This window comes from Nilaparvata lugens, chromosome 7 (genome assembly GCF_014356525.2).
Source record: "Nilaparvata lugens isolate BPH chromosome 7, ASM1435652v1, whole genome shotgun sequence".
NCBI lineage: Eukaryota > Metazoa > Arthropoda > Insecta > Hemiptera > Delphacidae > Nilaparvata > Nilaparvata lugens.
Window position 1 is genome coordinate 17,748,569 of NC_052510.1, and position 22,473 is coordinate 17,771,041.

General features: G+C 32.7%; 2 protein-coding genes across 5 annotated transcripts in view; both read right to left on the reverse strand.

Moving 5' to 3' along the window:
• LOC111047271 (cytochrome P450 4C1-like) overlaps positions 1-22,473 on the reverse strand; it is a 437,563-nt gene that overhangs the window by 28,179 nt on the left and 386,911 nt on the right. The window contains exon 1 of one of the 3 annotated variants that reach the window (XM_039432219.1): positions 2,198-2,341. The exons of 1 other annotated variant lie outside the window; for it this stretch is intronic. In XM_039432219.1, the coding sequence (XP_039288153.1) occupies positions 2,198-2,216 (19 nt within the window). In that variant the 5' untranslated portion in view covers positions 2,217-2,341. Of the gene's footprint in view, positions 1-1,776; positions 1,793-2,197; positions 2,342-22,473 lie in introns of those variants that run through there. One more of the 3 variants, XM_039432221.1, reaches the window with a different exon arrangement.
• LOC111047270 (cytochrome P450 4C1) lies at positions 3,278-22,068 on the reverse strand. 2 transcript variants are annotated; one of them, XM_022332991.2, is made up of 12 exons: positions 21,673-22,068; positions 13,868-14,062; positions 12,799-12,905; positions 12,301-12,388; positions 11,657-11,842; positions 10,868-10,937; positions 10,313-10,439; positions 9,151-9,205; positions 8,387-8,496; positions 7,325-7,553; positions 4,701-4,880; positions 3,278-3,760 (listed from the first exon to the last, which is right to left on the reverse strand). In XM_022332991.2, the coding sequence occupies exons 1-12, from the start codon at positions 21,731-21,733 to the stop codon at positions 3,603-3,605; spliced, it is 1,566 nt and encodes a 521-aa protein (XP_022188683.2). In that variant the 5' UTR covers positions 21,734-22,068; the 3' UTR covers positions 3,278-3,602. The 2 variants fall into 2 exon arrangements, with proteins under 2 accessions (XP_022188683.2, XP_022188685.2); XM_022332993.2 differs by lacking the exon at positions 21,673-22,068 and adding an exon at positions 17,517-17,693 and having other exon boundaries at positions 3,286-3,760.

Consider the following 22,473-nt stretch of genomic DNA (forward strand, 5'->3'; position numbering starts at 1 on the left):
CGCCACACCTGATTTTTATTTTCCTTGCCCTATTACCATAGGTAAGGAAAGTATTGCTTTCCAAAAAAAATTAAGGTACCCTGATTTCAAGTTTTCTATACGTTTCAAGTCCCCCTGAGTCCAAAAACATGATTTTTGGGTGTTGGTCTGTGTGTGTGTATGTGTGTGTGTGTGTGTATGTGTGTATGTCTGTGAACACGATAACTCCATTCCTAATCAACCGATTGACTTGAAATTTTGAACTTAAGGTCCTTATACCATGAGGATCCGACAATAAGAAATTTAATAAAATTCAATTCAAGATGGCGGAAAAATTGCGGGTAATTACTAAAAAACCATGTTTTTCACGTTTTTCTTGAAAACGGCTCTAACGATTTTCTTCAAATTCATACCATGGATAGCTATTTATAAGCCCTATCAACTGGAATGAGTCTCATTTCTGGGAAAATTCCAGGAGCTCTGTAATATACTTGAGAAAAATGGCGGATAATGACGAAAAAACCATGTTTTTCACGGTTTTCTCGAAAACGACTCTAACGATTTTCTTCAAATTTATACCATGGATAGCTATTTATAAGCCCTATCAAATGGCATGAGTCTCATTTTTGGGAAAATTTCAGGAGCTCTGTAATATTCTTGAGAAGAATGGCGGATAATGACGAAAAAAAACATGTTTTTCACGTTTTTCTTGAAAACGGCTCTAACGATTTTCTTCAAATTCATACCATGGATAGCTATTTATAAGCCCTATCAACTGGAATGAGTCTCATTTCTGGGAAAATTCCAGGAGCTCTGTAATATACTTGAGAAAAATGGCGGATAATGACGAAAAAACCATGTTTTTCACGGTTTTCTCGAAAACGACTCTAACGATTTTCTTCAAATTTATACCATGGATAGCTATTTATAAGCCCTATCAAATGGCATGAGTCTCATTTTTGGGAAAATTTCAGGAGCTCTGTAATATTCTTGAGAAGAATGGCGGATAATGACGAAAAAAACATGTTTTTCACGGTTTTCTCGAAAACGGCTCTAACGATTTTCTTCAAATTCATACCATGGATAGCTATTCATAAGCCCTATCAACTAGAATGAGTCTCATTTCTGGGAAAATTTCAGGAGCTCTGTAATATTCTTGAGAAAAATGGCGGATAATGACGAAAAAACCATGTTTTTCACGGTTTTCTCGAAAACGGCTCTAACGATTTTCTTCAAATTTATACCATGGATAGCTATTTATAAGCCCTATCAAATGGCATGAGTCTCATTTCTGGGAAAATTTCAGGAGCTCTGTAATATTCTTGAGAAAAATGGCGGATAATGACGAAAAAAACATGTTTTTCACGGTTTTCTCGAAAACGGCTTTAACGATTTTCTTCAAATTTATATAATAAATTCTATCTATAAGCCCTATTAACTGGCATGAGTCTCATTTCTGTGAAAATTTCAGGAGCTCCGTAATATTATTGAGAAAAATGGCGGATAATGACTAGAAACCATGTTTTTCACGATTTTCTCAAAAACGGCTCTAACGATTTTTTCAAATCCATACCCTGTATAGTTATTTATCAGATCTATCAACTGACATCAGTCTTTTTCCTGAAGAACTAATGGGGGGTCCACCCTATCCTTGAGAAATGGATTTTGTAGCCTCCATCTCGTGCCTGAGGTAGGTAGAGCAGTTTATAAAAAGTACTCAGTCATAGTCAAGATATTTCATCTGTAGAACAGCTGTTTTGACGAATTTTAAAAAAATCATCTAATTTCACAACTTACACGGAGGAAAAAGTACTCTGAAAACAATAATTATATATACACATATACAGTAGTTTGATCGTAGTTGCAAATAATATGTTGCCGCCAATAATTGTCATGATGTTATTCCCCTAAATTATTCTCGTTTCAGAATGAGGCTTACAGTTCAATGAGCAAGGAAAGTTGTGTGAGTGTACCACACCAGATTTTTTTGTTTTCTATTCACAACAACATCGTTTATCATGCTACTCTGTTCTCCCACATTTATATCCATTGATAAAAATTTTCAAAAAATAGAATTTTCACAGCAACTAATTTATTTAAACAAATATGATTCCCAATCAATCCCTTGTCATTGATTATAATAAATCAATAGTTGTGTTACTTTCAAGTAATGTCATTCAATTGTGAATACCATATATACAAAGAATACAAAGAATACCTGTTTCTTTGTACTCCATTATTCTCGGAGTATATTTTGCAATATCATACCACACACTCGTCCAACACAATACACTGCACAATAACAGTGCAAGAAGATTCTCAACGACTAATCACTTGAACAGATGAAAACGAACTGAGCTCAAGAAATTGAGATGTCCTTTGTTTCGAAAAAGTTATGCAACCTTTCTACCATGAGAAGTTTCTTTCCGAGAAATGGGGATGCTGACTGGAAACAGGTTACAACTCTTGACTGAACTGTTTTTTGTCATGCTAGCATGCTAGCGCGTCATACTTATCGAAAACAAGTTCCAAGTACTCAGTCCTGGAAAGTATTTTGAGTCATACCAATCATTGTTGATTTATTGCTAGTTGAATAATAACCAAATTCAAACATTTACTACGAAGTCTGCTGTTATGAAGTGAAAAACTGTGATTGACTATTTTGAACAAGTTGATCATTATCCGGTGAAACGTTACAAAAGTAGCTATTATCATGGAGAAAATATAGCAGAAGATATTCCATGGTATAAGGAAGGCGTTAATGTTTCAAACTACACTGTCAACTCGAACCGATAGTCCTAGTAGTTCTTCTTCATGAAGCTAAGTTATGTGTCGCTGGTAGTCTCTTAAGACTGCGATGTTTTTACACTCTCACTCGGCCAAAACAGTAATAATAGACAGTAGTCGGCTCGAGTAGAGATAAATTTGGAACATAGACGAGCTACACCATGGAATATCTTGTTATGGTATATTTCTTCTATGCTATTATCTACTTAGACCAGCTTCCTAAAGTTATACTGGACAGTCGCAAAACAGTGAGTCAGTTCTATTAGCTTCCAATGCAGGTAAGCGCTGGTTCATGCTCTTGCAGGTCAGCTGTTCAGACGTAGCATTACAACGTTGCCACTTTGATTGTCAAGCATCCTTCCAAAATACGCTAGATGAAACTATGGTAAAGAAATACTAGTCTCTTCAGATGGACAACTATATAAGTGCAACTCAATTGAAATGTTCGCGTAAAATCAAAAAATCTAGAAATAATGATTATTGAAATATAAATTTTCTGAGGAGCAAAAACTGTTAGAATTATCATTGAAGTGATACTCTCTTTAATATCTATAATCAATTAAAGGCTAGCATTATCACAGAATATTCAAATACAACAAAACAATACAATATATAGATAAATACAATAGTTACTTCAAAATGAGTATATATATCATGAATTGAAAATTATTATTCTATTCAAAGTACGTACTTCAAATTGATTCAGATTAGAAGAATAGATAAATAGTTGAGATGAATGAGAATTTTAAATTATGATCACTAAAACATGATAATAGAACAAGAAGTTCTTCTAAACAAAAGAATTTAGAGAACTTGTAGAATGTTTGAAATGTATCCTATCGTTTTGTCAGTTGAACTGGATATCCATGAGTTAGTTCCAGCATGAAAATATTATTGTACTCTGCATTTTCTAGATTGAGGTCAGATGTGATCTTGTATTTTCTTATGACACTTCCAACCATTGTTTTCATCGAAAGCATAGCGTAGGCATGTCCTGGAACATAAAAGAGCATGTTTCAGTTATTACGATAATATTATTAATAGTAGAAGTTGAAGTGTCATCAATCTCATAGTTGTTAATATAAGTGAAATAATATTATGTTAGAATTTATTATTATTCTATTGGTTAACATACGAAGAGAGAGATCAGTTATCTCAGCAAGAGATAAACACTAATTTTTTTCTATTAGTTCTGAGCAGAATGAAAAATATTTCATCCATTTTTCATTAAAATATTTCACCCATTTTTGTACTAGCTACACCCTTTGTATGGGTGACCACTTTGAGACGAACTCCATTGATTATTTTTTTTCAGTTCCAAATATCGCTTTCCGATGGTCCGGAACCCATCTAAAGCTTTAGGTCCACTCATCCCTCATCGTCTTCCGTCTCATTACTCACTCATAAGCCTAGAGCTCATGTGGCCATCAAACTCATAGCAAAAAACAAAGCAAGTATAGAGAGTACTTATAGCATCAACTTATTAGCAAAAGAAGAGAGTTTGAGTAGGTTTACCATATCCATGAGGAAATATTCTTGTTCAATACGAAATTCTCAAGTAGGTTGGCCCACTCAATTGAGAGAAATATATATTTCAATCCGATTTATGTAAAATTTTCTTTAATATGAAAGAGATGATGCAAATGTGGAATCGACAAAGATTAACTTGCAAAATTAAAAATTAATTGCATTTAATGAGGAATTATAATTCTGAACTAATATTTTACACTCCAGTCAATTATTGTTCATCAATACAAAATACAGAGTGGACTTTATGTTAAATGTTGTTATTCCGTAAAGTTTTCATGGAAATTCATTGACTGTTCATAATGATGGATCAAATATTTTTATTGAGTTTGGCAAATTTTATCTGTTTCATGTGGCATATAGTAAACGAGTTGACAATTAATAGTAATTCGATTAAATTTGAATACCTGGACAATTTCTGGGTCCGTATCCGAACGGTAGGTAGCTGTACTTCGGTCTCTTGGCAACTTCTTCAGGCAGGAAGTGATCAGGGTAAAACTCCTCGGGCTTTTTCCAGAACCTTGTATCACGATGCACGGCGTAGAAGCAGATTTGGATCGATGTGCCGGATGGCAGAACAAGATCACCTGGAAATAAATTTTAATTAATAAATTATGGATTTTTCATTCAGATTCTTCCCAGATTACATGCTCTTCCAACAACGTTTGCCCACTTTTTATCTATGATTAGAAGGATTTAATTGTTCCAACTGATTAATTAAGTTTGATAGTAAGTCAGAGACGAGAAATCAATCTTTTTTTTTGTCGAGATTGAACTAGTGATTTGAGTTTTCTCTGAATATTGAAGACTTGAGTCCATCAATTAATCATAATCATGATAAGATGATAAATTTTCATAAAATGTGATGATCTCTCATATGAGCTACAATTCTCAGAATGTAGTCAATAGCTACGAGTAGAAAATGACAACGAAGATCCGATAACAAGAATAACCAATATTTTCAATAATTGAGATCTATTCATGCATTGGATTTCCATCTATTTCTCCCAGTTCAAATGATTTTTTTTTCATAAAAAATGTAATGAGTTACGATCCTCACAATGTAGTCAATTAATAATATTAACTTATTAGTAACTACAAATAGAAATTTACTAACAAAGTTCTGGTAACAAGAATAATTGAAAGCTTCGATTGTAAGGCTTATTTTTGCAATGAACTTCTATTAATATCTTCAGCTTGAAGGGGAAATTCAGAATCGATGGATTTGAATACTCTTTGAACAATTTCATATCAGTTAGTTGAGCTCTAAAAAATATTACATAAATTTTAGCGTCTCTGCGAGTATAATACGAGTGTGTAAAGTTTTTTTTTGTATTCTAGAAGAGAATAGTAGCCCAGTCAACAAAGTGTTATAGAGGGAAAAGTTTGGAAGTCAATTTTTGACCCCGCCGTTCTGTTTAGGGTAGTGAGGAGGTGAGCATATCAAAAGTCCCCACCCCTACCCACTGTGTAAGAGGGTGGGGGTGGTTCAAAGGTACCATGTTTTGGTTTCTGGCATATAACTCGAAAATTATGCATTCTACAGTCATGACCATTCGCTAAGAAATTGAAGCTTACATAATTTCCTACAATATTGATTTCATAACTTTTTCTATATCTCTCTCACTTTTCGAGATATCCGCTCTATAAGATGTGACATTTTTGAAAAAAAACACATTTCCCTTGAATTTTCTGCTATTTTTGCTCTTATAACTTTTTGAATATCGATGGGAAAAATCCATGCTGATCATGAGCTTTTAGAGCATCAAATTCTCTTCAATTTTATGTATAATTTCACAAGTTTACGCACATCCCCACGACTGTTGCAGCAGCTTCAGTGTTGAGTGTGATATCTTCAGTTATGCAAAAATAGACCAATTGACAAAGGAATTTGGAGAGAATGTTTTGAACACAATTTTTGACTCAGTAGCTTTGTTGGGACCCGTGAGGAGGTGAACATATCGAAAGTTCTTATCCCTACCCCTTGTGTTAAAGGGATGAGGGTGGTTTAAAAGTTGCATTTTTCAATGTTTTGCTTACACGCTCATATCTTGAGAAAAATGCGTTCAACCGACATGACTAACTATTCAGAAATGAAGCTTGATAAATTCTGTACAATATTTGTTCCGTGGTGATTTGTTATTTCTCCAACAGTTTTCGAGATATACGCTCTTAAAATTGTTAAAATAATAGCTTTCGATCTAAAAGCTCATGATCAGCATGGATTTTTCCCATCGATATTCAAAAAGTTATAAGAGCAAAAATAGCAAAAAATTCAAGGAAAATGTGTTTTTTCAAAAATATCACATCTTATAGAGCGGATATCTCGAAAAGTGAGAGAGATATAGAAAAAGTTGTGGAATCAATATTGTAGGAAATTATGTAAGCTTTAATTCCTTATAGAATAGTCATGACTGTAAAATGCATAATTTTCTAGTTATATGCCAAAATCCAAAAAAATGGTACCTTTGAACCACCCCCACCCCCTTAGCACAGGGGTTAGTGGTGGGGAATTTTGATATGTTCACCTCCTCACTACCCTAAACAGAACTGCGCGGTCAAAAATTGTCTCCCAAACTTTTCCCTCTACACGTTTTTTTGAGCATTCATTGCCTGGACTATAGTGGAAGATGGGGAAATATCTTGAAATAGAAGGTTTTCCTATCTAGCTATGTTGTCCTATCTAGCTATCTTGCCCTCTTAAAATTACGGCTTAGATGCTATTGCTCGATTAAGTATTCAAGGCGAATTTGAAGAAAGCGGCGGTCGATGTTGTGAGCTTGTGCCAATCACGATCAAAGTATGAATTTTTGGTACTTTTGAGATACTTCAAAACCTTGATATTACATTGGATTTAAGAAAAAAAAAATTCCAATTTTTATTGATTGGTTGAAAAAGACCCTGTACCATTCTATACAGATGTAAGATCTTCCACTTTCTGTGACCTTGTGGTCTACCTTGATGAACTCAATGATAAATATTATTTGAAACAAAATGGAATTCTGTGATAGTTTCTTTTTATTGCACTCACCAATATCGTGGTCCCTTTCCAACTGCCTCACAATGACAGGGACAGAGAACAGTCTGAGGACCTCTTTGAGCACCATTTCCAAGTAGGGGAGGGTGGCCAGCTTGTGGATTGTGAACTCTCCATCCCCCACCACGTCAACAATTTCTTGGTACACTTTCTCCTGGATTTCGGGGTAAGCTCCTAGTAGGGCGAAAGCATAGGCAGTCGCTACACGTGTTGTGTCAGCACCCTGCAAATTTCATGAGATAATAATATATTTTCAGAAATATAAGTAATATATTATTGTTATTCTATTTCGCTTTAGTTCGACCAATCACATAGTTTCTTCAAACTACATCTGCATCAATCCACATCCAAAAATCAAACATGTTTCATCATTCTGTTCAATCCAATATTCGATCAGAAATTATTTGACGTTTCATATTTCCAAGTTAGATAGGTATGAATGAATACCTTCTTTAGGATGCACACCTGAATCGAATAACTTTGCTCTGATAACCACTATGGAAGAAATAACAGAACCAATGTAGGAAGGCTGTTTAAAGCTACAGCAACTTATGAAGAATAATATGTTTAATTTTAATTTTGTTTATGGTATACCTCCTATTTCTATGATTAATTCTATTTGATTTATATTATCACTTATACTATCAATTTCCTATTATTTATTCATTGGATAAAAAAATTACAATATCGGAATGAAAAAATAGGCACTCATAATAGCTGCTTATGATAAATAGACAGGCAAGGAATTTGCAATCTCTACGAATTGATGTTGAAGATAAACCTTCGATTATAGACTACCTTGACTATGATATGAGAAATGTCAATAATATTTGATGGCATGATTGGCGTGACCTTGAAAATAATAATTTCACTTTCTTTACTCATTTCTTCTATCAGTTTCCTCTCCACTCTTCATCAGGTATGAGTTTCCTGTCTCTAGGTATGAGTGAGAATTATTAAATCAGAGATGAATAACAATTCGATTTTGTAATTATTCGTGAAACAAGGACTCAATGATATAATACATAATAGAACATAGTAGAATACTCAACTTACCGCAATGAATGTATCTGTTGTAAGGTATGTAAGTTCATCGATGGACATGTGCTTGAACTGCTCGAGAATGGTGTCCAAATAGATGGATCTCTTTTTATCCAGGTCATCAACTGGACAACAGAAATTAAATTGAGGAATTGGTAGAAAAATGCTGCACTCTTCATTAATACGAACAAAATTGAGAATCAATACAGGTTCTTCTCATTCCTTGCATAAGTCATCTAAGTATTTATGAATTTAACAATGTAATGTATTAGTCATCTAAGAGCATGACCACTAATATCGGTATGAAATGAAAATAGAAGTTCTATGCTTATCATAAAAGTTCATCTATCATAGAGAAACGGATCAAATTAAAAAAAAATCACTGCTTATTGAACTCTGGTGAACAACAATTTTCAACTGATATTGGCCTGAAATGAAAATAGAAGTGCTATGAAAACTATAAAAGTTTTTCTATTATAGAGAAACGGATCAAATTTAAAAAAATCACCGCTTATTGAACTCTGGTGAACAACAATTTTTAATTTTTAAGAGTATATTGAGGTAAATAGCTTTACTTTCATTTCCAATTCAAACTATTATTCATCCTTGAATGCATAGATGAGGAGGATGAATGATAACTTATCCTTCTAATCAAGCATTTTGAATTATGATTTCTGCTCATTTTTCAATATGCTGTTCGTAGAGAAAATTCACTCAATGTAAAAATTAACAACTAATGGTATTGATTTCTATCAAAACCGATAAAATCCTTGACTTACTCAGTCCATCCTTTGGATCCTCAGCCTGTTTGATACTGATCCTCTCAAGAATTACCTGAGAAAGATGAAGTAAAACATAAGAAAAATCATTTTCTAGAGAAAGGCTCGATAATAAATCGTGATCGCGAGACATTAATGCGAAGGCGATTCAAAGTTAGTTAGTTATTGATCAAGGTTGACGAACTTTAATTTGTCTTGAACTAGATTCAATAGTATTCAACTGCCGTGCTTGAAGCTAATAGACAAAAGATAATTTGGAACCAATCGCAACGATCAATAATATGATTTAATAATAATTAAAAAAGTAACAGTTTTTGAAAGAGATAAAACAAAGAAAAATGAGGAAATCTTTAATACCCATTCGTGCCCACTGATCCCAGATTGGAACAGTTCATTATTGATGATATGATGTGAATAATATGAATTTGAAGGTGGATTTTACAATCCAAACATGATATCATTGCTTGAATGAAGACATTTATCACATTCCAGATATTCTTAGTTTTTTATGAGTACAGAATATTAAAGTCCATGAGTTTTGACGTGTCATGTCATCAAATGGGAAGTGAGCTAAATATTTTTCTATTCATGTGAAAATCCCTCATTTTTATTTTTATCGATTATCAATATTCATTTCTTCAATGATTTCATGAAATTTCTTAGAATGGGTCATTCACAGTAATTGGAAATAGGATGTTTCTGAACAGGATCAGTGGGATTTCTGATAGATATTGAACCTATAATATTCACGTTATATGATGACAGATGATCTAGATTAATGGTTTGAGGAGTCAGCAGGTAACTTACAATTTTTTCAAATCTTTCATTTGAAAAATGAACGCAGCATGCACTGTTAATTCTCTATGAAATCTATTCAGAACTACAACAGCATTGAGAATTACTCTATTCAAGCTATTTGAATAGACTTTTTTTGAGTTGTTCAAATAGCATCATATGAAACTTTCATTAGAACAGCCAACAGGATGTAGTTGTGTCAAACCTGTATAGAAATATTTGTTAATTAACTAATTGAATATCAAGTCAGGAATACCAAGTTCACCAACAAATAAAAGTTACATTACTCTCTGATCAATCAACAGGTATTAATTGATTGCAGTAGCTAAGGAATGTCGGAAAACATGAGGTACAAGTGTGTACTCACCTGCTTGGCAAAGTCATGCAGTGGTTTGACGAAGGCATTCAGTTGCTTTGACCAGTTGGTGAAACGGAAAATCCAGTCCGACTGGTAATGGAGCGTGTAGAATCTCTTCTTGATTATTGTTACCGATCTGTAAAATTAAATGGAAAATAATCATGATTGCACTTGAAGATAATAATCAGGATAATAGTTGTGTAGTGTAGTAATAGTGATGGTTTTGTAGTGCTACAGTGAAACAACTTCAATTACATTCTACATAATATTCTTCAGGATTCAAGTGAAACATCAATTTATCACTCTAATGATTCAGTAGCTCAGTAATTGAATTTTCATGTAGGCTAGTATTTTTGCAACTTTCAGTTTACTTATGATAGATTCGTCAAACATCAATTTTCTAATTGAAAACTACTTGCTATTCGATCATGTTGAATCTGTGCGTTGGATGTTCCAGTTTTATCCAAGTTATTATCGGAATTATTATATTATTGCAGTTCTAAATGAGTTTATAAATGAACAGTTTGCATGGGGAATTGAAGGAATATAGGGTTTATAACTTACCCAACCACATTCTTGGCGAAATCACAACGATTCTCAATCTGTTCCTTGGATTTGACACCCATTAGAGTACCTGTGAATTGATAGTAGTTAATATCGATCGTATTAATTTAAATTTTGTTGAATCATATTATTGTAGAAGATGTATGAATATTCATTAGAGGAATCGAATCTCATGAGTCCAAGCTCATTAGTTATCACAATGTGCGATTATGATAAGCTTTTAAAATCCTACCAGCTCATGCGTTTTGGCTCATTGAAAACGCTTCAGCTATCAATCACCTCATACTCAAACAGAGCAATTCATCATGAACCTTTTCCATTCTCACATCCACATGGATTCATGTCATCTCAGTCGATAAATATTATATTTGCATTAGTTATTTTAATATTAAATTAATTTTGTTCAAAGTTGTTTGATGATCATAAGTCCTTGGAAGTTTTAAGTTGATGGCAGGATGAAGGATCGATCGATCAATCCAGAAATAGTAAAAAAGTGTATACAATTATGATTTTGATCTGGTAACTTCATTGGTTTCTTATGCAAAGCTATAGGTGAATAGCTTGTATCAAACACAACCTAGTAAATTACAATGTATAGGCTAGTCATCAAATAATTGTTAATATTCGATAAAAAATATCAATTTATCTTATTATTTAACATTCAAAAATGATGGTGGCAATGAATAAATTCTTTCAATCGATTGCTTCGATTAATCTGATTCACTCGATAAATACATTCAACAGATCTATTAATCGTTTTATTGTTTTTTGGATATCAGTATCACTCACCACAGAGGAAATCCAGTGTGCATTTTGCCGTATAATCACCAATGTCAAAGGTGGGTTTGCCAACCTGTTCTTCCAATCGCTGAACAAGTACATCACTCTGCTCGTTGAAAGTTGTCAAGAAGTTTTCCAGAAGTTTCTGGTGGAAGGTTGGGTTCACCATTTTCCTTAGTTTACGCCATCTGTCACCTGGAATCGCACATCAAAGAGGATTTCCACGATGAACAATGAAGTGGAGGATAATTATTGACTCACAAAAGATACGATGAATGGAAAATTACAAAGAGAAACCATAGAATGCATTTTCCAAGATTGATAAAATGACAAATAATAAAAGGATAGGAAACGACAAAAAAACATTGAAAAACATTTTCCAAGAATGCTTCCTGATGTCTTCAGTTTTACAGAATAAGATCATTCAGATGAGAGAGTAAGAATCAATCCTACATCATTATTACACTTTTAGTAGTTGAACCTCATAGATTTGGGTCTCTGAGGAATCAACTCGAGACACATAATATGTGAGTATGAGTCAAATATGTGATTAAGAACGGAATAGAAGGATGAGACCATACTCGAGAAACGGGGAAACGGAAGAGATAAATGTGAGAGGAAGTATAAAAGACTCATTTTCATGATTTACTCACCTGATGCTACGAATATTCCATCAGAGTGAGCTTTGAAAAACCTGTAAGTAGGATCTTTGTTGGTTCCATATTCACTACTGAGGATGGCCTGAGGAAAGAGAAACAGTAAAATGTCCAAATCAGTATTACAAGTGAGATTCTAAAGAATATGATTAAACAACACTTGAAAATAATATTGTATTTGGTTATTTACTAAGATATCTGCCACTGAATAAGATATTTTTCCACTTTCTGTTCTATTGGAAAAATGTCGTCGGTAAGTGAAGAAAAGAGGACCTGGTAAATTATTGCAGGAAGATGGAGATTGAATTTTCCATTAATTCAATTCGAATTTTCATGAAATTTTCAGAAGTCTGTTACTTATTTCGCTCTCTGGATTAGAATTCTGCATATTTTCAACATTATAATCAATTGCATAAGAATTTATAATATTGATTACAAATTTTCATAAAAATCATTTACATGGATTTTTATTTATTTATTTTTCGTTCAACCTACCTCAATGTGCTTCGGCTCTGCAAGATTCACCCAGAGGAAGGGACCGAGCCAAACTCTCACAGTGGACCCGTACGTTTTCATCAACTCCAGCTGAATATTGTTGTAACCTAAAACATGTAGTGGGGTTAGATCCATTGATGGAATCAACAACCAACTGTTGTAAGAAATATTGTGGGGATGGAGATTTTCATTCAATTGTCATTGATTTGATATGTGCAGAAATGGGAATGACGAATTTTCCATGTAATTTTTACTACCTAGAATTAACCAAATATGGACGATTGATGACAGGAAGTTGCAAAATAAATGTACCTTTTATATTTAAAAAAATGCTCGATCCATTATAATGTTAATCAAGAATTTTCTTTGTAGCTAATTCTTATGAGGTTACGAGATTTGAATTATTCTAATCTAATGATAAATATTTAGTGTTTCAATTCAGATTTGAATGAAATTTCAATTATTCAACGTATAGTCTCAATAAATATCATTAGAGAGATTTACAAAAATCATGAATTCAAACTGACGGAGAAATAACCATAGCAAAGATCATTCCGGAACATTTTCTCAAAAGTATAAAGAATTTAAATGTTTTCAAATGCTGGCTCGTTGACCATGATTGTTACACCAATTTGATGATCAGAATTCGAACTAGAATATAATAATAGATTCTAGTATCCAAGAGTCCCATTTACTGATATGTAATGGCAATGATTGTTCTTGACAAACTGTTTAAACTTGGGAGCATATCACATTTATCTCTAAACAATTGATAAAGGACAAGTGTCGTATTCATACAATCCTATTATTCTAATTTTTATAAGAAAGCAAAGAATTTAGAATTCTCATAACTAAAATATTTCTGATAACATATTTCCGATGTTATCTCTATTATCAAAGGGAGCTTCTAGTATTATATCGGAACATGACGATTATAATGAAAATTTAATCATTCATCGTCAAAATATATTTAACGTGGAGTTTGATACCAATAATTATTGTCATTTTTCATCATTTCTTCTCATTCTATTCCACTAGTGAACCGTTATTTTAATCGATTTCAACTCACCTTCCATGTCGAGACCAAAGAAGGAATGAGCGTTTCCTATGAGAGGCAATGTCGGAGGGCCTGGTATCTTGGATATCATTGCCGAAATCCGTTGCATTCTCCTCATGTACCAAGTCACAAAACCCACAGCAAAGAACATGAGTAGATAGGGCAGTAGCATGATGACTCGCTCCTCTACACCAGTAATCCATTTTGCTGTAACAGCAGAAATGTTATGATGAGTAGAATAATTGAGATTCTTTTGGATTCTTGATGTCCAAGAATTATTGCGGATTAATCAGAAAGATCAAGAAGAGAAATAATTGATGAACCAAAAAAATTACGTACGGACTCACTTTTTTTCTGTAAATATGAAATGAATGACATCTTATTCAATCAATATGTTTATCAGAATGTTTTGCGAAGCAATTTCCAATAATTAACGTTTATCGGGATAAAATCTGAAGTACAGAGAGTTTTATTGAATATTTTAAAAATTAACTTTACAATAATTCTTTCTATGTTTTCCGTCGACAAACCAACATGAAGTTCTAGTAAAAATTAAAAAAAAATATACTTCGAAAACTTTCATGGGAAACATGTTACCAGCATCTCAGAAAGGAGTAGATATGAGCCATGTGTTTGTACTTTGATTCACTATTAATTTAGCAAAATATCATAATCTCCATAGTTTGTCCATCATAGCTCAATAATTCAAAGCATTAGTTTGTAGAACACAGAGATGGAAGAGAAACCTTATCAAATGAAACCTTCTATTTGACATTTCCAATGTATGGAGCCTCCATTGATTCCATCAGAAAATGTGTCTATTACAACTACACAAACCTAACATCTTTTTCTCTCATTTTGACAAAAAAATTAATAATATACCGAACTGGATAAATCCAGCACGCATTTATTTCGAAATGATTTCGAGAAAATTCATCCAATTACTATCAAGAGGAATCAGATACGAGGCTACCAGCTGGGTATAATGAAGCGAGCCACTTGACTCTCAATCAAATAAAAACCAGATTAAAACAAAAATCCGCTTGAAAAAGTCTGGAAGCAGGCAAGTGGTTGATAGGTCATTTTTCCTCATCGCCAGATTGTTCACAGTCTGTTTTTCTCACATCCATCATGCAGAGTTTTGGGACTCGTTACATAAGAGGTCTCGAATCTCTCAATCCAAGAATGAACCAGGAACATTTCAGTTTTCTATCCCAAGGTCAGTCCTAAACGCGCTAGCCATATTCTAAGATAACGTTCTCCAAAAAGTTGTTTTTATACGAGTGTAGACTATAGTAAGAGGCATTGGAGAGGTCAATGTGGAACAATAAAATACACAATTTAAATGTTTATCTCGCGTATTATGCAAGCAAATTCTAGTGTGAGAGTTTAAATCTGACAAGATGAAGAGTATCATTATTGTCTGTTCCATTCAATGCCACATCAATAGGTTTTTGATCTAAATGATAGCGATAATTATAAAGTAGATTCAGGAAGGATAAATTATTGCATGTAACAGTCTTAACTATACTCTGATTGTAGGTATATGGTAAGTGGAGCAGTTATCGCTCTGTATGTAATTTATTGCATTTAAGCTACGAGCTCTAAACGGTATTCAGTACGATCAAGGTCACTTGTTATGGTATAACACGAAAATGTGCGTTTTGTTAGTTATTTGATGGTAGGCAATGAGACGTTTCCACCTTGGTGAAGATATAAAATATGAGGGTTGTAAAGTTCCTGGTGGTTGTCAGTAATTGATAACAAGGAATTGATGACTTTGATGTTGATTTTTTGAGACAGAAGCTCGACAACACATAACGATTTTTAATATCAAAAACTGAATGAAAATTGTTTCGTGATATTTAACTCTTGACTTTCTCCAGTGAACACTGAGAATACATTAAAAATGATAAATGCTTAAAAAAAGTTTCTGTTTGGATAAATTTTGCATTTCTTTAAAAAAAGACAACTTTTGGGATCCCTTCACAAATCATTTATGGATTCAAAATCATTTTTGACAACATTCTCATGCCATTGGAAAACTGCATTTGATTTCGAAGAATATTATGATTACGAGGCTCTCAAGTTTTGTACTTTTGTAAACCCATCAGGAAGTTTATTTCTGTCCTGAAAATTTTCAGCAGTTAATTTATAGCATTCATGAATAATTTGAATTTTTAGCTATCCAAGAAATCGTTTAATCTTCGACATGTACAATCCACTTCCTTCAAAAAATATCAGTCAATGAGTCAATTGAAAAAAATTTATTATTGATAATTACCTGTGTTGAGATATGTAATGTATATTACTCATGTATAAAATTCAATTGAACCAATTGACAGTTTGCTGTAATCATAACAGAATAATGATAGAATTAAAACTAATATAATAGTCTTTTCAATAGTATCAATTATTGCTCTAACCAGAGAATTCCAAATGTTTAATGTTCATCATCAACCAAAATCTCAATAAAATTAGAAGGCTAATCAACGGCTAGATTGATGAATGAGCTGTAATCTCAATTCAATGAACATAGACAGCTTCGAGAGTTAGGCTATATCGTCCTGAATATGATACAATAAATCCAGTTTCCCATTGAAGTGATTGGATGTAGAGAACTATTTGAGCTTTGATTGCTGAATAATTATTGTTCTCCATAAAAAATCATCTTTGGAAATATCCCGTGGATTATCACTCCTCCAATAAATAATAATAATAAGATAATGCTTTTCGTAATATTACACGAGTCTTATTCTCCTAAATTTGAAAATGATTCAATGTATCAACCTATTATTTTTCAATGACAAAGTATGAGAGGTTGATCGTCTAGTTCCTCTTCCTCTCCAGTTGAACCAAGAGATGGTACATACTTCAGCTGCGTTTACACGAGAGTTATTAACAAAATGTTGATAACTCAATCCTTATAGGTTGTATTAGATTGAACATAGCTTATCATACACATGATGAACATATGTGTTTGTCAAGTTCCGTGCAATCTAATAGAATCTATGACGATTAAGTTATTAACATTTTGTTAATAACTTTTGTGTAAACGCAGCCTAAGTAAGTTATTATGAGCGGGGGACTTTATGCTACCATTCTGGAAGGCAAGCGGAGTTCACAATATTAATTAATTAATTGAAAGGTTATCTAAAACATTTGATAGTCCTTGGGTATTTCATTTTGATATTGTAACTTGTTCATACAATTATCGTGAAACATTTAATTTTGGAGCCCTTCCAAAAGGAAATTAACTCCATGGTAACTGGAATTCAGAAATATTCAAGAAAGTTCAAAGAACGTAATATTGCCAAATACCAGTTGTAAAAGAGTTGTGATTCAACGAATTTTTTTATCACAAATTGAAGATCTTTAGGAGATTTCCTGACTTTATGAGTGGATCTAATATTCTTTAGTACTTGCATGTCAAATTGAAATGTGGTTAATCGAAAGTTGTTAATGGAAATTGAATAATATAGATCAATCAAAGAGATCGAACATTTTTCAAAGAGATACATTTTTTCTTATTTAATTTTGAGAATGAATTTGCTTCACAGTCAAAAATAACAGTGGATCATTATTGGCTTCAAGTGTTGATAGTTGATATTCAGTTTTTTACAAATTACTATATTGATGACATGTTATTTTCCTATCCTACCTGTTAGTTTGGCAGCCATAATCCTTCGGTAAATTTAGCAATTACACAAGGAAGGTATCTGCTGCACGACTGTTACCTGGTACAACTCACTACTAAACGCACAGTTCGAAATAATTCGCGCTCTACAAAGTTGAAGAAGCCGGGTCCGGCTACAAGATCATTCATCCCACCACCACACCAAACAACTTGACCCGGCATGCTTGATGAATAAAAAACAACTTTAAACAAGCCGAGAATGTTCAGAACATAGAAAAAATGAATTGATAGTCAACATTCTTCCAGGTAGACTGTCGTTCCACCAAGGATGATAGTTATTGAAATAATTACATCGGAATTATCAAGTTGCTGACAACTGAACCGACTAGGAAAGATAGGATATTGTGAAAGATATGAGTGAAACAGGTTTCATCATATTATACTAAATTCTACATGATAGATGATAAATATCACATTCTGCTATGGAGAATAAAAAAATCTAAAGTTTGGTGTGGAATGGTTGAATAGAATATACAGTGATCATTGATAAAACATCATAGTGACATTTATTGAAATTGAATCACAATAAAAACATTAAATTAGGTTTTATTGTAGTAGACATTGATGAAAGATATGTAATAATGGTAGATTCATGTAGGCTATCATGTTAAGGATTTTCCCAATTGAATTTTAAATGAACTACTGATACATTGGATGTATGATCACAGAGATTAATGAAATTCATCAATCTCAATAACTATGTATCAACAAGAGTGATTTATAATCAACACTGGTATGATATATTCATCAGGTATCCATCAACGTGAATAACGATTGGGTTCGAGTAAAACCTGTGTTTTTTCATGTGATCAATAAAATTATTGTAATTGAATGATTATTGTTATCAATTCGAATTCCAGTATTATTGAATAGTGCTTGAGTATTGTAGTATAATATTAGGGGGAGTGTACTCTGTTACTGAGTGGCATAAATTACAGTAATTCAATGACCATTAGTGACCAGTGTGATGAAGGTTGTGAAGTAGTTCCAGTGCTAAGTAGTTGCTTTGAAAACTCACATTTATGCATTAGTCATAATTTGCCAAATTGAGTGGACTGACCAGGTGTTGACCACTACTTGATTTGTGGAAATGTAATCAATCACCGCAAGTACCTGAGTCTGTTTAACATTTTGATTGATAGCTTCGGTAATTAGGCGACTGGTGCATTAGAGCCTATGTCATTCATTATACGGTGTAAGCATGGGTACGTCATAATTGACAACGTGTTTGGTCCAAACTTCAATGGCAATAGTTTAGAACCATTAGAACTTGTTCATGAAGCTGTAATAATATGTTGTCACTAAATAGGTGTTGAACTGATTGAACATTGAAATCTTGTTCTGGTTTGAGTTATTAATAATCGGGAACTTCCCTCATACTGTAGTGTTATAGAACTTTCACTTTTTGTGTAGTTGAGAAGTTGATATTGTGGTAATTATTTCATATTGAATGAAAAAGACTAAGACTAAACTAAAACTAAATACAAGAGCAGCTATTTAGTTTTAGTTTATCAGAGATTGACAATGGTGTAATAACCGAAACCGGTCTTTCTAATTATCAATAAATCAGTGGTTTTTTGACAATTTCTTAGTCTTCTTCATTCAATTATAGAACTTTCTTCATTAGTACCGTACTATTAAGTGTTTATTCCTTGTTGGACAACGAATAAGTGATAGGGAATGTACAAAATAGTTCAATAAGAGTCAATTTATTCATTAATAATTCATGAAAACCATGTTAACAATAAGGAGAGCATGAGAAATCTTCAATTTGAACATTTTGTCAGATTGTACTATGACTGAGATTATGCCGTAATATTAAATTCTGCCACTTTATAAGTGTTGACAAATTGACAAGAATGATTTAGGAGATGATTATTCAGAGATTAATCACACTAGGACTCTTACAAGTTCATTCATCATTTATCATCAAATTTATCATCATTTATCATGATGATACAGAATCCACGAAAGATCAATCGAATATTATATTTTTCATGATAATTCCCCGAAACAGATCATCCAGCATTGTATCGAAAGTGTTAACAATCGTAGGCTATATTTCTGCTAGACTTTAGTTTTTCAGATGTGAAGCAAACCTCAGTTCCAAAGTCTCGAGAATTATCAAAAAGTACGTGCTGTGCAAAGGCTAAAAATAAACTTTCTACTGGTGATATTTTTCAAAGTTTTTCGATTTGAATATCATCAAGCTATCAAAATTAAAAAGATTACTCGTGAAAACACTTTTTAGTATTAAACATATTTAAACTTTTTGAAATATGAGCGGCTCAAGTTTAAATTTTTGGGACAGAACATTTCAAATACGGTAAGAGATAAATCAATGAGCTTTTGAAGATAAATTTTCCATAGAATTGTTGATTGTATAAAACAAAACATTTTTTGAGAATATCAATTTTTGAGAAAGTTATTGAATTTACCAAAAATAACTCAACTGAAATTTATTTTTGGTCATTTTTAGCAAATTTAATAACTTTCTCAAAATTGATATTTTCAATTTATTTGAGCAACAACACCATGAAACATTATCCTCGAAATCTTATGAATTTATTTCTCACTGAATTTGAAATGTTTTGTCTCAAAAATTGAAACTTTAGGCGCTCATATCTCAAAAAGCAATGATCGGAAAAAATGTTTCATAATATGAAACTTCTCTAATTTTAACAGCTTGATGATATACAAATCGAAAAACTTTGAAAAATATCCCCAGTAGAAAGTTTATTTTTAGCCTTAATGTGCTTTGTGAATACAATATTATAAAGTTGTTTCGTGTAAGATTCAATAGATGATATTCATAAAAAATATTCAGAGCTCTTCCAAAAAAGAATAATTGTACCAAAAAGGTAGATATAAGAAAGATTGTGGGAAATCTTATGAAGATTCTAAATAGATACCTAAATATTCCAAAATTTATTGGAATATCTCTTGAACATCTATTCAATGATTATTGAGAGGAATACTAAAATTGACAATAATTATGTCATAACTCTCCCATGCAGCTCCCTCCAACCTTAGTGTCGAATATAATTTTCAACACACTATTTTGATATTTCAAATAACAAATTATTTGTAATTCATGTAAATGAACAATAATTATGTCAGTTACTGACTGGAGTACTTTCGGGCGCTAAGCGTTCATATTGATCAGGACGCTTGCTACCCGAAAGTACTCCAATCAATAAGCGAACATGATTGTTTATTCAGGTAAATAATTGACTGCATGATAGTAAGTAAGTATGTTCATACATCATAGTTCGGAATGGATTAAGAAACCATCAGCCAACATCATCATAACATTTTTGCCTATTTTCTAATCATCCAATTCTGATCGAACTATCCATCTGAATTATTATCTCATTTCTCAATCAACAAATATCAAAGAATTTCCTAAACAAGTACGTCGTATGAACTTTCCTCTTGTATTGTTCTGCAAATCAGTACGATAAATATGCGATTTGGGTTATATTGAATCCAGTTTATTATGTCTTCATAGGCTAATAGACCATAGCCTTCAACACCAAAAACCTTTTGGAAACTTCCAAAGATATGAGAATATAGAACATTCAAATATACTGTAATATTACTTGTGGAGTAGATTCTAATAAAACGTGCGAAATTTAAAAAAGAGAGTGGAATGATCATTTTTTTGATAATAATAAATTATTGAAACCAGAAATCATCAAATGATACTCCTTTCCATTATTATTCATATCATACTAACGAATGGCACAAGGAAGTCTGAAGCAATATAATAGAAATTTCAATGCTTTGTATTATTACGTTCAATAATTTTATATTAAATTCTCCAGTTCCATAGTTCACTGTATGAGGTGAAAAGGTTTGATTCTTGGCCAGGTATCAGTGTTGAATACGAAGTGTGAGGGAATTGTTATATCTCTTTTATAAATAAATTTGAAGTTGAGAAGGGCCGAATATCTACACCTCCTATTTTCAAGGAAAGAAATATTCTTTTACTCCTCATGATGTTTCCTAGTCTCATACTCATGATCCGGATTACCTGGCCAGTTAGAGAAACTCTGCATATCTGAAAACTACTAGAATCAAAGATTTGATTGGTAGAAATGTACGGTACTCTACTTACTGCTATGCTTTTGATCCAAATGACTGGAAACCAATCCAGCAACATTCACTTTCACATCCATATTTGGTTTCTTGTTAGGATCCTTTTGAATTGTTACTTCAAATTTATTTATAAAACTAGAATATTCTGAGATAATAATTGAACAAAATCTTATATCGAGCACTTTGAGTAACGCATATTCTCAATCGATGTTTGCGTATCACAGTATTCCAGAAGAACAAAACCACTGAACATAGAACTATGTAGAGAACAACACTTACTAGCTGTGTAAGACACAACGGTTAATTTGAAACTGAATCCCATACAGTTCAATAATAATTGATCAACGAGATCAAAATTATTGGTTTCAGGTTTGTCCAGTCGGGACCAGTGAAGGCCCAGGCTGCTCACACAAAAAACGCGAATGTTTAAATTCACAAAATTTAATCACCGTCAGTGACCCTACAATAATTTTAATCACTGGATTTCCTTGGTTCGAATCAAAACAACATGGTCAGCTTGACCGAAAATTAGTTTAGAGAGGATGATAGAGAGAGAAAAAGAGATAGGATGCTTTAGATAAGAAGGAAGAGTGAGTGAGAACGTGTGAAGGGAGGTTGCGTGAGTGAAATATTATGGAAGGAAGTTTTTCATTGAATTCCATATCCTATATTGTATATTTTGTGCCATCGACTCCATGAAGTCTCCATAATGTCTCCATTAAGTCTCCATAAAGCCTCAATGAAGGAAAAGAGAGGTTGTAAAAGCAAAGTTGGGTGAAAGGTTCAAGAGAGAGAGAGAGAGAGAGAGTAAGCGAGAGCG